The following is a 15,834-nucleotide window of genomic DNA, read 5'->3' on the forward strand; positions in this document are numbered from 1 at the left end:
TGGCTGCAATATGTCTCTAAAGATTCACTTCCTTCATTCCCATTTGGATTTCTTTCCTAGCAACTGTGGTATTGTTAGTGATGAACACGGCGAACGTTTTCATCAAGATATCGCAACAATGGAACAAAGATACCAGGGAAAATGGTCCACTACAATGCTGGCTGACTACTGCTGGACACTCCTCAGAGATGCTCCCGAACAGCTGTACAAGAGACAGGCGAAGAAATCTAAGATGTAGTCAATGACTTGATTTTTTATAGGTAGGCTATTACAGTTGACCTTTTACTATTGGAATGCATTTCGTTATGTAAACATTAATTTCTTGCAGATTACAAAAAAACTAGAGCCAATTTTGCAATTTGACTGTCATATTCGTGTTCAGCACATAAAAATTGATAAGAATTGACTAATTTTATTTCAGTAACATGACTTTTGTAAAAATTTGTTGTCCAGTGTATTCTATGCTCAGTATTCATTATATACAAAGTGAGGAATATTTGATAATAGAGAATGTATTGTAAAGAAAGAACAAGGAATTCATAACACCAAATTACCCTTTAATTTATTAAATACCAGAAGCATGTTCAATTTAATAATGGCAAAGGATTCCTTACGACTTTTAACAATCCATGCTACTCATTAAATTTGTTGAATTCTAAGAGAATGAAAATTTGAGGAAAATAATTAAGTTATTGTCAGTTTTCTGGCACTGCAGTGGGGCATCTATGTTCCTGAACACATTTCTAATTTGGACTCTTTTTAGACCAAAGTAACTTCCTGAGAAGCAAAACAAAATTGTCCTGTGTTAATAATTCAGTGAACCATTGCATGGAAAATGTTTATCATACAGGTTGTTTTTGTGAAATTATCTGATACTTTTTCCCAGGTATACAAAATCTGATAGTTAAAAATGTTACAGAAAATGCAATATTAAAAATATTTCTTGATATTTTGGAATATAATTGTATAATTGTATATTTTTTAAATATATATATTTTAAATATAATTGTATGTATTTTCCTGATATTTTGGAAACACATAAAACTGCTGTTCATATTTCACCATATCAGAAACTTGTTTATCATCCCTGATTTCATAAATGCACATGAATAAGTCAATGCATTACTTGTGGTGACAATTTTTTTTATATAACAACATATACTATTTTTATACCTAATTCTTGATATATAAATTTTTAAAACTTTTTGACTGTTGTGTTTAATTAAATTGAAAGTCACATCCTACTTGTTAATACATAGTGTTATCTATTCAAGGAGCTGCCAACCCTAACAAGACCTTTTCATTAAGGCAGTTAATTTTTTCCATAAGTAAGACCAGTTTTCACTAAGATGTAGCAAAATATCATGTACTGTTATTGTCAAGCTGGAAAACATGCATTTAAAAGTCCAGAGGTGTGATTCAAGACTGATGCAGTTTTGGTAAATATTGTGTACAACCAGGGTCAAATTATTTAAAGATAATCTGATTCTTTAATTACCTCCAGTACAATTTCACCAACTTCTGGTCAAAATCCTACATAGCTCAATGGTTTCTTGCTATCTCTGAACTTGATGCAATCCATGAACAAAAAATAAATTTCATGTAGGCTGTGGCAACAGCAATCATCTTGCCTGCCACATGACATACTCAAATCAATGTATTGTTGTCCTTATTGCTTTTTCCTTTTAAGAATCTGAATATTCCCTTTTATTATTCTGTACTATTAAAACCTTTTTAGAGGTTTATTGTCCCTTTCATTGTGAAAATATATTGCTTGATGGACACCATTTTTAAAACAAACAAGCACAGCTTAATCATGCAGATGTTTTGCATATAACAAAAAAATGTAGTTTAAAGTGTCTGAGGTACTCCCGTAAAATTGGTCTGGTTCCCTCACCAACTCCACTGAATCTAATGTGAAACCCAGATCTGAATCAAACAGGGACAAGCCAGTAATGGGATTTTACCACAAACAATAATATTTCCATAATTTGAGCTTTTATTCTGTAAGTCTATATCTGAAGGGCCATTTCCTAAGACTTACAGGAAAATTGTCAGAGTTGGCAGGCCTGTATTCAGACCATTATGGTTTTAGATGGTGTGGCCATATTCATGTGATTTTCTGCCATTACAGTAATGATTTCGGTGCTTAGTATTGTATAGAAACTAAATGTTATTTATCTGCACAAGTAATTATTTTGATTGTGTATAACTGTGAAACAATATCTGGTAAATTAGGTACTCTAAAGTTTGATAGGCATGATAATTTAGTCCTCAAATAATTTAATTTTTCAAGTTTATTTCATCTCCCAAGAGAGCAAGTTATTGAATGATTTTTCTTTATCCCCATTTATTGTTGAATTATTAAACTAATTTCAAGGAAAGAAATATTTTTCATTCAATATAATCACATTATGAATTATGACAGCTAATACATGTCATAATTTTCATACCTTAACTTTAGTTTATATATTTCATTCACTAATTCTTTTAAGCTCATGGGAAATATATAAATTAACACACAAATGAATCAATTAATTCCATAATGAATTAAACAAATGGTCATAATATTTAATCAATCAATAAATACAATTTTGTTCAGTAAATGATAAGCTTCAAATTTTAAATGCACTAAAGACTTAAATAGGATATTCATATTTTTTTATTTCATTCACAATATTCTGCAATAATTATTTCACAAAATAAATATCCCATTCATCATAAAAAATTTCCCATATGTTTCATAATTTACAAGATAAACAATGCCCTTTACTGCACAGCAGTGAGTTCAGTACATTAAAAAAAAGCATGAAAAGTAATTATATATGGTAAAAACACTTGTGATTCCAACATTCGTAGACTTAATTTGCAACCATAATGGCCACAATTATGACCTGCATATAAAAAAAAGAACATGAAAGAAGAACAATATTTCTTACCCAAAATTATATGCATGATAAAATTAGTCAATATTTCAAATTTCTTTTTCAAAAATATGCATTAACAAAATGTATTAAGAGAAGTAGAAAAGTAATGATAATGCTTCAAATCATATTTTTTTCAATTTTGTCAATAATTTCAAGATGATCACTGTATCAGCCATAATGGATGTAAGAGCAGCACCATTTTCATTTGGGCCTTGGGATGAATGTGTGTGTAAAATTTCATGGCAATCTTCTAAGTAGTTTCAGAATAGTGATAATAAACTTGTGCTAATGGAATGGAGAGTGGATGGAATACAACAGGCCATCCTAAAAGCTCTTCCAGTTTATGACCAGTAGATCAAACAATTTAGTCTTTCTTCAAATGAACTCATAATAGCACCACAAATGTGAAAAAAACTAAGCAAATGTTGCAGGTTTTAGTACACCACTGCAGTCAAAAAACAAAATTTCACTCCCTAACATGACGAGGAAAACTAATTTCTTTCACAGAAATCTAAAAATCCCTTGCAACTTCTCACACACTGCTTATAGACATTTTCAAATCCTGATGGATCCCCATCCTGTGAACAGAAGACATGAAGAAATGTTAAAAATGAACAACATTTGTATTCCTAAACTAAGTAATGCTGAAATTACTTCTGTGTTTACAATATCATATAAGGTATAAAATATTTACTACAATACCCAAGTCAGATGTTTTCTTCTTACAATAACATTAAAACATCTCGTCTTTTTTTTCTTCAGGGTTATAGCTTTGACTTCCTTTGTTAAAAGTCTTATCCTTTATTGAAATGGTGATTTTAAAGAGCCTGTAAAGACATCTTTATATCAAAAGAGGAAAGGCTCTGGAATGCATCCTGCAATAATTAAACATGCATATAAATGCATTACAGTAATTTCTGTCAATATTAAAATACATTGGCATGATTAATAGGCACAACACATTTTTATTCATTAAATACAAAACTTGTACATAATATTAATTCATTCTTTCTGGCTAAAATATTAAATCAAACAAGTCTATGTCAGACAAACAGTGATAACCTGCAACATTAATTGTGTAACAGAAAAAATGACTAACTGAAATCACACCTACAGAGTTGTTTACTTCATAACCATGGAAATAAATGCCAATAAGGAAGTTGTATCTAACTAATATTCACAGATACTAAACTCCTGTGTTTATGCTGGAAGGTGTGGGCTTTTGATGATTGCCTTGGGTGAATCAATTCATTTATTTTCAACATTTGTTCATGTTTTATCATTCACTATCTGGTTTTTCATTCATCTTTTACTTTATAATCGTGGTTTAGAGTACACCTTTCACTCAAAACCATTGTAATGTAGTATTTACAAAGACCATTTTATGACATGGTGCCTTAATCTTCTGTATTATTGGAGCAAAACAGACATTTCACCACAAGTCACAAGTTGAATTTATTATTTTGATTGTGTAAACATTCCTTCATGGATTTCCCTAAAAATGGAAACTATAGGTATGAATAAGGGCCACCCAGATATATCTTGTCATACAGTTTTGGATATACCTGGAGTAATCTCACCAAAATGCAATTCCACAAAAAGATAAAATAATAGTACGTCTATTTTCTTGTTGCAACAACAATCAGATGCTGTGTAATTAAGATCATCTCTAACAAGACTGAAATTCTGACTTTGTTTTTTAATATGATGACAGGAATAAATGCAGCTTATTTTGCTGAAACCTGATGATCGGTCCAAGGAAAATTTAAACCATATTCATGTTTTAGGAATAGCAACTCTGACATTCATGCTACTTTCACCAAACTGAATCACCTTGTTCTGAAGGAAACATGCACACCATCTTTCCTTGGCATCTGTTTTGTAGAATTTAAATTGTTCTGCAGAAATCAAATGCAAAGGCTAAATTTATTTTATGAACAAGTGACCTTGACCTCTACCTTCATGCTACTTATGAAGAAGCCTATTCATGATCTTCTGAATGAAAAGGTTTCTAAGGGGAAAAAAAATACTAAATATTGCTGAAATCTATTTATAGAACTTTAGTTATATTTGCTATTTCATGCAATGGAGATGGCAGCTAAGTACCTTTCCCATGGAGAGAAAGAGGCAGCTGACCCTGGCTGTCATCAAACACTCAAAACTTTTGAATATGAGCAAAACATTTTCCGAACTTAGTTACTGCAGCTCACATGTTGCGGTGATGAATGCATGGGCTGAATCTGTTTGTTTTTGACAGTGATTTTGACCTGTAGCTAATGACCCTATAATGAGCAGGAACTTTCTTAAACAAAACATTGAAGACAAAATTTATACAACTCTCCCCCATTAATATGCTTGGCTACTACATGATTCAAGATATGCTATGAATCCTGTCACCAAAAATTATGAACTTAAAACAAAAATATATAGAATTTTGGATATCTGTCAGCTGAAAACTTTACATTAAAACCATTGCACTTGTTTTCGATGTTGCCAGAACATGTTTTTGCAGTCAACATTGGACTATAAATAGCCATTATTGTATTCAATGTTACACATTGTATTCCTAACTGGCTAAAGCATACCTGAAACTACCCATTCCCTAATGAGCAAATATTGTAACTGGTCTGTGTCATCTACTGTATTTGGTATAGTACATAGGACTGTTGAAATTGTCTTTAGCTCTAAAGCCACTCCAGTAGATCAGTGACTTAATCTCTGTTAATACACCTTGCAAATTATACAAACCAGCTTATTGCAGGTCATTGTTTATTGACATTGAATGGCAGATTAAGGATTTCTGGCATCATGTGTTTTATACAAAATACTTTCTGTGATTTGTTGCAATCCAACGGGTAATAAACACTGGTCTACAATAACCTGATCTCTGGTATTTGTCATTCTAAACTAACGACTTCTATCTATCTATAAATACTTTGACGCAATCACATTCGACTATTAAGCAATGGGTGGTGCGTCGTCAAAGATAAAGTAAAGATGGAAGTGATATGACAGTCAGAAGAGTAATGATAGGAAAGGCAGAAATAAGTAAAGGAGTGTTAGTGTACGTTTTCGTCCCTTCATACCCAGACCAATCCGGCTACCATAGCGGCAATGAGATAATTAAGTGCTTCAGTTCTGCCCAGAGTGCATTATCTGATCACCAGGGAGAAAGTTACTGATATATACTTGTTTGCATACTGTAGCTACAAATAAGGTCCATTAAATAATTAAGTGTCACTTTGTTGTGAAATCAGTTAAATTTATGAGTGATATCAGTATAACTTGTATTTACAAGTGACTTAAGACAGTAAAATGATCATTTAAATCATCTGTATTTAGTGAATTGAGACATATAACCTCTCAATGGAAAGAAAACACACCTTTTTCTTTGAACATAAATCTATAACTTTCACTGGCAGGCAATAAAAACAAATTTTGTTCATTTATTGAATATTGTTCTGGGTAAACACTTACAATATATGGATCTTTTATCATCATGTTCTGGGTAAACACTTACAATATATGGATCTTTTATTATCATGTTCTGGGTAAACACTTACAATATATGGATCTTTTATTATCATGTTCTGGGTAAACACTTACAATATATGGATCTTTTATCATTATGTTCTGGGTAAACACTTAAAATATATGGATCTTTTATCATCATGTTCTGGTTAAACACTTACAATATATGGATCTTTTATTATCATGTTCTGGGTAAACACTTACAATATATGGATCTTTTATTATCATGTTCTGGGTAAACACTTACAATATATGGATCTTTTATTATCATGTTCTGGGTAAACACTTACAATATATGGATCTTTTATCATCATGTTCTGGGTAAACATTTACAATATATGGATCTTTTATTATCATGTTCTGGGTAAACACTTACAATGTATGGATCTTTTATTATTATGTTCTGGGTAAACACTTACAATATATGGATCTTTTATTATCAGCTCCTTCTGTGGATCAAATTCTCCTAATAGCTTCAGTTTTGCTTTACTATTCTTGGGCTTCAGTTCCTCCAAATCACTGAAGAAAAAAAACACTTTGCAGCAGCATCCTGTTATTTATTCAGGTTCCCATGTCCCCAAAGCCCACCCCCCACCCCCGCTTACTGTTTTAATGTGGATATAATGCTTTGAACACTGTGACAATGCTTTCTAGAAGTTTTAATTCTTGATCCAAAACAGGGCAGAAGCACATGCATAGTATTTCAAACAGTATCCATAAATGCCTAACAGTGGCAATACATACCTGTGCTATTATGCCTAATAGTGTCCAAACATGCCTGTGTATATTATAAATATTAGTGTCCATACATGCCTTTGTCCATTACACCTAACAGTGTCCACTATGCCTAACAGTGTCCATTATGCCAAACAGTGTCCATACATGCCTGTGTCCATTATGCCTAACAGTGTCCATACATACCCATGTCCATTATGCCTAACAGTGTCCATATATACCCATGTCCATTATGCCTAACAATGTCCATACATGTATGTGTCCATTATGCCTAGCAGTTTTCATACATGCCTGTGTCCATTACACCTAACAGTGTCCATACATCTTTGTCCATTATGCCTAACAGTGTCCATACATGCCTGTGTCCATTATGCCTAACAGTGTCCATACATACCCATGTCCATTATGCCTAACAATGTTCATACATGCCTGTGTCCTTTATGCCTAACAATGTCCATACATCTTTGTCCATTATGCCTAACAGTGTCCATACATTCATGTGTCCATTATACCTATCAGTGTCCATACATGCATGTGTCCATTATGCCTAACAGAGTCCATACATACCTGTGTCCATTCAGGCCCTGCCCTAGGGCAAGGCAAATGAGGCAACTGCCTTGGACCCCACGGTTTCAGGAAATCAACTCCACAATGCAATTTTTTTGCTTGGCGCCCCGCTCACTGCATGCTGTCTTGGGCCCTGCACATCCTAGGGCTGGGCCTGTGCCCATTATGCCTAACTGTGTCCATACATGCCTGTGTCCATTATGCCTAAGTGTCCATACATGCCTGTGACCATTATGTCTAACAGTGTCCATACATGCCTGTGTCAATTATGCCTAAGTGTCCATACATGCCTCTGTTGATTATGTCTAACAGTGTCCATACATGCATGTGCCCATTATGCCAAAGTGTCCATACATACCTGTGTCCATTATGTCTAACAGTGTCCATACATGCCTGTGTCGATTATGTCTAACAGTGTCCATACATGCATGTACCCATTATGCCTAAGTGTCCATATATACCTGTGTCCATTATGTCTAACAGTGTCCATACATGCCTGTGTCCATTACATCTAACAGTGTCCATACATGCATGTGCCCATCATGCATTACAATGTCTACACTATTCAGATAGAGACTTAAACCTTGACATATGACTGATAGTCTAAAGATGCTCACAGTGGTGTTTGATTTTTGATCCACCCCAAGGAGCAGCGTTGGGGAGAACGGTTTTTATATAAAACTGAACTACCACTTAAATTAAGTCTTGTCTGTGATTTGTTTCATATTATTACTGACAAACATATCAATATGTATCCAATGGGTTTTGAATTAGACACCTAGGTCATGCTTTAGGGGCACCAGAAATATCAGGCAGTACAAATACAATTATATATATATATATATATATATATATATATATATATATATATATATATATATATATATATATATATATATATATATAATGTATTCAAATGTTGTCCTTGCTTAACAAGGAGTTTACAGAGGAATATTTTCCTCCATATGTCATTGTCAAGAATGTGCAGAATTAATGTAACAATCATGTAAAGAAAAGAAGGAATGAACACATTTATTTGAATATAAACAATCTTTACCTTATAGTAACATTAAGCAATCTGGTCACTGATACTAATTGTAAATTAGAGTATACATAATGAACAGATTATTATATATCTGTACTCTTGAAGATCTTGAGTGTACTTGTTATTTTGGCCAAAGCAACTTGAAAGCCTGTCAGCCACAAGTTTGTTGGCCACATGCCAAAACAACTCATCTGATATCCTGGGTGGACTGGTTGTTCTGGTACAGCCAACTGACAATCTCAGTGGCCAAAAGCCAAAACAACAGTATATATATATATATATATATATATATATATATATATATATATATATATATATATATATATATATATATCCTTAGTGGGCATGAAAAGACCAAAACAGATAGGTAAGCAAGAATGGATCCTTGATCAATCCCAACACCACAAGAGACTTATCCATTTGGGTATTTGGGTATAGATTAAACAGCTAGGACAAACTTTCTCTAGTATATATATATATATATATATATATATATATATATATATATATATATATACCACATACATTGAAAATAACATGGCATTTAAAGTGTTGGTATAAAGCAAATTGATATCCCAATACTACTGGTATATCAAATTGTGATCTGCCCATGGTCAAATAATACAATTTTTAAACATTCTTTAAACTGCAGGCCTATAGATCAATGATGAATTTCTACTCATTCATCAATCATAAATGACTTATGAAAATAACAATAAAAGTATTAATAGTCCCTGTTTTCTAAAAGAAATTAAAATGGCACACAATTTCATCGGAACCCTTTCTTTTTTCAATTCCCCTCTCACCTCTCATGTGTAAGGGACATAATAAGCAAAAATCTGGAGTGAGAGAAAACATTGCGCTGCACGAAAACATTAAAATTGAACTTGTGCCAAGTAACCTACAATAATCTGGTTTGTCATAATGGTATGTTTACGCTTTCCTCGGGATCTATCTACAGTGTTCATAATATCAATGATACATAGTTATAATAACCTGTCGACACTATATGTTAAATTTGTTGGTTATGAGGCACACATACTGTAGCATATTTAATGCTTTGTTGTTGTTGTTTCTTAAACCTATTATAATGTTCTAAAAATCGATTAATAATTATTAAATATAAAAATGTCCAAATGGTTGCCCCCCCTCCCCCGGTTATTGTAGCTAGATACGGGCAAAAATCCATGAAAATACGAGTGGTGGGGATTTTCGCTTGTGCCATACAATGATGTCTCTGGACCTATGAATGATGGTAAAGTTTAGTCAAACTGTCCAAAGGAGAGAGAGAGAGAGAGAATGTTATAATCTTTAGAAATGTTAATTAAAGCAGAATAATGACTTAGCTGAACTTTAAATTTATTAAAATATTTTGGTTACCTCTTGTTGGTTTGTCATTTCACTTATTTTCTATTCCATGCTTATTTCCATATGCCAGTAGGCAAATGCCTGACATGGTTCACTGTACAAGAAGCTAACCATGTTTGTAGTGGACTACTTTCTTCATAAAAACCGTATTTCATGTATAAATCATGAGTGTGTCTTATATTGATTTAATAAATGTGAATAAAAATAGAAACTCAAAAAGAAAACAATCAACTTATTCATTTGCATATGTGACTGTGAACAACAAGAAAAGGCATAGAATTATATTTTGCAGCGGACACACTCGCAGGGATGTGAGGAGTTCCTTCACTCGGTCTATACACAGTTGCCCGGAGCATGTCGTAACTCCATTAAATGTTCAAATATGTGTTTTTGTATGTGATATAAATAAAATATATGTATGGTATGTACACTGTATCAATGATATACCACTCATTGTACAAATTTTTCATTAAAAGGCAACTCAGCAAGTCTTGCTTCCTTTCAGCTCATGTGTATTTTCAGAACCCCATGCATCAAGATTGGGGTGGAAAGAGAGTTTGATAGGATTAAGAAAGAAAACCTCCACCATCTCTCCACACATCCTGACAGAATTGCCACAGTGGCACAACTGAGAATTGCTCTGTACACCAGGATGACCAATACTGAGTGGAAATGGTCTCTAAAAATGTGCATGGTTTACTGTGTATGACCCCTGCAAGCATGCTCTTTAGAGGTTTATGGAGAAAGTGAGAAAGAGACAGAGGAAGAGAGATTTCAATTTATCAACATCACTATCAGATGATTATACACATTTCCAAGTTCTAATGATGACTCTGTAATAGATATGATGCCAAATCAAATTTAGATAATATTAACATAGTTGAAATGCCTCAAAAACTGTACTAACACTACTGTACTTTTTTCATTCAGAAAAGACTGATTGACACCTTTTACAACAAGTTTACACTTTTATTTTATTCAAGGAAATCTGAACAAACGTATGCACTGATTGAATGAGACCTTGTTGTTGTTGTCTTGAATAGTGCAAAGTCATCCTACTGTTCAAACCTGAAAAGTAATCCTCTGAGATATGAACATTTAAATTCCCAATGACAGCCACTTTTGTTTAAAAAAAAGCCACACACCTCAAAACCCCATAAAACACTAAATTTACACTTAAATGCAAACCACATGTTTAGGACTTGAAAAGTAATGACTCATTTACGAGGCTGAATATAGATGTACACAGCTATGAACTTTAGTTCAATTCTGACTGCATTTATACTGTGTGATACTGGTCATTTAATATTGTCCTTTCCGATTGGAACAGTTATTTTATTCTTTCATTCATCACAAGATAAAATTGTTTCAAATAATATATTAACCTTATGGAAACTTAAATGGTTCTCCCTAGTCAATTATTAGCTTGAGTGGATGTTTTACAGAAATAAAGGTAGTGACTGTTATCAACACTGTTATAAAATTTTAGCATCAGAAGACATGTCAATTTCAGTGTGAGCATGGTGAATTTCTAACACGAAGCCATCTGAGATGGACTGTTGTAGTTTACAGCTTAAATTATGGTTCCATCATTAACAGTGGAAGTAAGGTAATTGTTCCTAATTAATCTGATCTTAGAATCTTGTTGAAATGAATAATAATGTGGAAAATTGTCAAATACTATATGTTCAACACATTTAAGGCATTCTGCATGGTTGTGTCCACATGTGTCCTTTTATTTGCTTGTTCTTGTTGGGAAAAATATAAAAAAACAAAATTTTAATCATGACAAAAACACTTATGTCATATGGAAATGATACGTCAATAACCTAATTGTAACAGCTCTAAGATGTTGAATTGTTTCAATGCAGTTTTCTATTTGTGACTATGGAGCATTTGGATACTGAGATGAAAAAATAAAACATGCAAATCAATTTATTTCAATAATATATAGCAAATTTTTATATTTGGTATATAGCTTTGCAGTGGAAGACATGGGATTGATTTTTCATCTCTCTCTTTCTTGACCAATAAATCAATAAAATGATGGCTATCAAATATATATTTCTCTAACGTGATGTAATGACTTTACACAAATAAAAGACCTACCAGCAGCAGTAATACCAAGTTTGGTCCCTACATTTATATCAGACTTGTAAAGTGCTTACTATTGCATATAATGGAATCCTCTACTTAACACAAAGCAAAAAGTTCAGAAAATGCTAATGGACCTATTTGGAGTATATTTGGCAAAATGAATCTTATTGTTTTTTAAAGTCCCTCAATACCATGTTATTGGGATGTACAGATGCATTCATTTCTTTATTTCTGTTGCAGTTCACACAATATATTTTGTTAAATATCATATGGAATACAGTATTCAGTACTACTGCACTCTCTGCAGTGAAAAGAACAATAACGAATAACAGACATCAAACATTTTACAACAAGATCACATTCATATTTGACTGATGTGAGACAATTGTGCACAAGTTCTGATAGTTACCCCATGCAAGAGCGTAGCTGAATCAGGTCAAATGTTGGGGGTGGGGGCTTTGGTTTTTCCTAAATTTCAAAAGGCCCTAACTTTCCTCAAAAGGGTACCAAAGCAAAAGTCTATACATCTATTTACTCAAAGTGTGCATAATACTCAATAAACATGTGCTAGAATAAAATGATGGTCAAATTTCAAGTGACAAGTGACCAGCTTTGTGTGTGTGTGTACATTTTGTTATTTATTGTGGTGGGGTGTAGGCCCTGATCCAGCACTGACAAGTTCTCAGTAATATCTTGCACTATTTCTTCTGACAGCCAATCACAGGACTATAGAGGTGTGATTTAAATTTGAGATTTGCATTGCATAAAGGACACCATGCCATTCCTTTTCTTATTTTAAATACATTTATCTTGTGATAAATGAAACAAGAACAAAAATATCCCAGTTGGAAAGAATGATCTAGCTCTATAAATTAAATAACCAGTCCCTTGCAGTACATGTATAGTTAAAATTGAACAAGTATGCATGTTTAGTCTAATGACTTGGTCATATTGTGATTTATAAATTCAGAATTTGATCTTGTTTTTGTTGATTAAAAAAAAATAAGTGGCTTTCAAATGGAATTTAACTGTTAATCCTTAGAGGATTATTTTTCATGTTTAAATAGTACGATAAATTGACACTGTTCAATACGATAAATTGACACTGTTCAATACAATAAATTGACACTGTTCAATATGATAAATTGACACTGTTCAATACAATAAATTGACACTGTTCAAGGGAAGATGTATGTGCCTCTCATCAAATCAGTACATAAGTTTGGTTTGTTGTTTTAATAAAATACAAATGTAAATATATTGCAAAAGAAGTTGGTCAGCCTTCTCTAAATGTACAGAACAGACGAGGCTCTTTCTTTCATTTTTTTATTGTCCCAATGTATTTGATAGAAATTAAGATCACTTTATTCTTGAAACAATGTCTGATTGTAAATCACACATGACATTTCAGTCTTTCCATGGGTGGTCAGCATTCATTGACTATTCAAATGTCAAATCAGTAAAACTTCTATTGTTAATAACTGGACAATAATTTGAGGTATATGTGTATTAAGTGCAACGCACCAAGTCATTTGTGTGATAGAAACACACCAATTCATCTGTGTGATAGAAACACACCAATTCATTTGTGTGATAGAAACACACCAATTCCTTTGTGTGATAGAAATGCACCAAGTCATTTGTGTGTGATAGAAACACACAAAGTCATTTGTGCATGCTAGAAACACACAAAGCCAAGTCATTTGTGTGACAGAAACACACCAAGACATTTGTGTGTGAAACCAAGTATATCCAATGAAGTCAATAGAGTCCTTCACAATTAGAGGTATATCCAATGAAGTCAATAGAGTCCTTCACAATTAGAGGTATATCCAATGAAGTCAATAGAGTCCTTCACAATTAGAGGTATATCCAATGAAGTCAATAGAGTCCTTCACAATTAGAGTTATATCCAATGAAGTCAATAGAGTCCTTCACAATTAGAGGTATATCCAATGAAGTCAATAGAGTCCTTCACAATTAGAGGTATATCCAATGAAGTCGATATAAACTTATCAATCAGAAGTATATCTGGTCAAATCAATAGAGTCCTTCTCATTTAGAAGTATATCCAGTGAAGTCAATAGAGTCCTTCTCATTTAGAAGTACATCCAATGAAGTCAATAGAGTCCTTCTCATTTAGAAGTACATCCAATGAAGTCAATAGAGTCCTTCTCATTTAGAAGTATATCCAGTGAAGTCAATAGAGTCCTTCTCATTTAGAAGTATATCCAATGAAGTCAATAGAGTCCTTCTCATTTAGAAGTACATCCAATGAAGTCAATAGAGTCCTTCTCATTTAGAAGTATATCCAATGAAGTCAATAGAACCATTATCAATTAGAGGTATATCCAGTGAAGTCAATAGTCCTTCACAATTAGAAGTATATCCAATGAAGTCAATAGAACCATTATCAATTAGAAGAATATCCAATGAAGTCAACAGAGTCCTTCTCAATTATAAGAATATCCAATGAAGTCAATAGAACCTTTTCAATTAGAGGTGCATGTATATCCAATGAAGTCAATAGAGTCCTTCTCAATTAGAAGTATATCCTATGAAGTCAATAGAGTCCTTCACAATTAGAAGTATATCCAATGAAGTCAATAAAGTCCTTCTCAATTAGAAGTATATCCAATGAAGTCAACAGAGTCCATCACAATTAGAAGTATATCCAATTAAGTCAACAGAGTCCTTCACAATTAGAGGTATATCCAATGAAGTCAATAGAACCATTATCAATTAGAAGAATATCCAATGAAGTCAATAGAGTCCTTCACAATTAGAGGTATATCTAATGAAGTCAATAGAACCTTTTCAATTAAAAGTATATCTGATCAAATCAAAAGAGTCTTTCTCAATTAGAAGTATATCCAATGAAGTCAATAGAACCATTATCAATTAGAAGAATATCCAATAAAGTCAACAGAACCTTTTCAATTAGAGGTGCATGTATATCAAATGAAGTCAATAGAGTCCTTCTCAATCAGAAGTATATCCAACGAAATCAATAGAGTCCTTCACAATTAGACGTATATCCAATGAAGTCAATAGAACCATTATCAATGAGAAGAATATCAAATAAAGTTAACAGAGTCCTTCTCAATTAGAAGAATATCCAATGAAGTCAATAGAACCATTATCAATTAGAAGAACATCCAATGAAGTCAATATAGTCCTTCAGAATTGGAGGTATATCCAATGATGTCAATAGAGTCCTTCTCAATTAGAATAATATTCAATGGAGTCAATAGAATCATTATCAATTAGAAGAATATCCAATGAAGTCAATAGAGTCCTTCTCAATTAGAATAATATCCAATGAAGTCAAAAGAACCATTATCAATTATAAGAATATCCAATGAAGTCAACAGAGTCCTTCACAATTAGAGGTATATCTAATGAACCATTATCAATTAGAAGAATATCCAATGAAGTCAATAGAGTTCTTCTCAATTAGAAGAATATCCAATGAAGTCAATAGAACTTTTTCAATTAGAGGTGTATGTATATCCAAAGAAGTCAATATAATCCTTATCAATTAGAAGTGTGTGTGTGTGTGTG

At 32.7% G+C, this 15,834-nt stretch overlaps 1 protein-coding gene across 1 annotated transcript in view; it reads right to left on the reverse strand.

Annotated features, from left to right (window-relative positions):
- Positions 1-540: 540 nt before the first annotated feature.
- The window catches only part of LOC149785165 (low molecular weight phosphotyrosine protein phosphatase-like), a 49,009-nt gene continuing 33,715 nt past the window's right edge, over positions 541-15,834 (reverse strand). Inside the window, exons 5-6 of the mRNA XM_089978958.1 lie at positions 6,878-6,977; positions 541-3,505 (exon numbers count right to left, since the gene is read on the reverse strand). Coding sequence (XP_089835084.1) covers positions 3,419-3,505; positions 6,878-6,977 — 187 coding nt within the window. The 3' untranslated portion in view covers positions 541-3,418. The remainder of the gene's footprint in view (positions 3,506-6,877; positions 6,978-15,834) is intronic.

This window comes from Sinohyriopsis cumingii, chromosome 13 (genome assembly GCF_028554795.1).
Source record: "Sinohyriopsis cumingii isolate HCF-2022 chromosome 13, ASM2855479v2, whole genome shotgun sequence".
Classification (NCBI taxonomy): Eukaryota; Metazoa; Mollusca; class Bivalvia; order Unionida; family Unionidae; genus Sinohyriopsis; species Sinohyriopsis cumingii.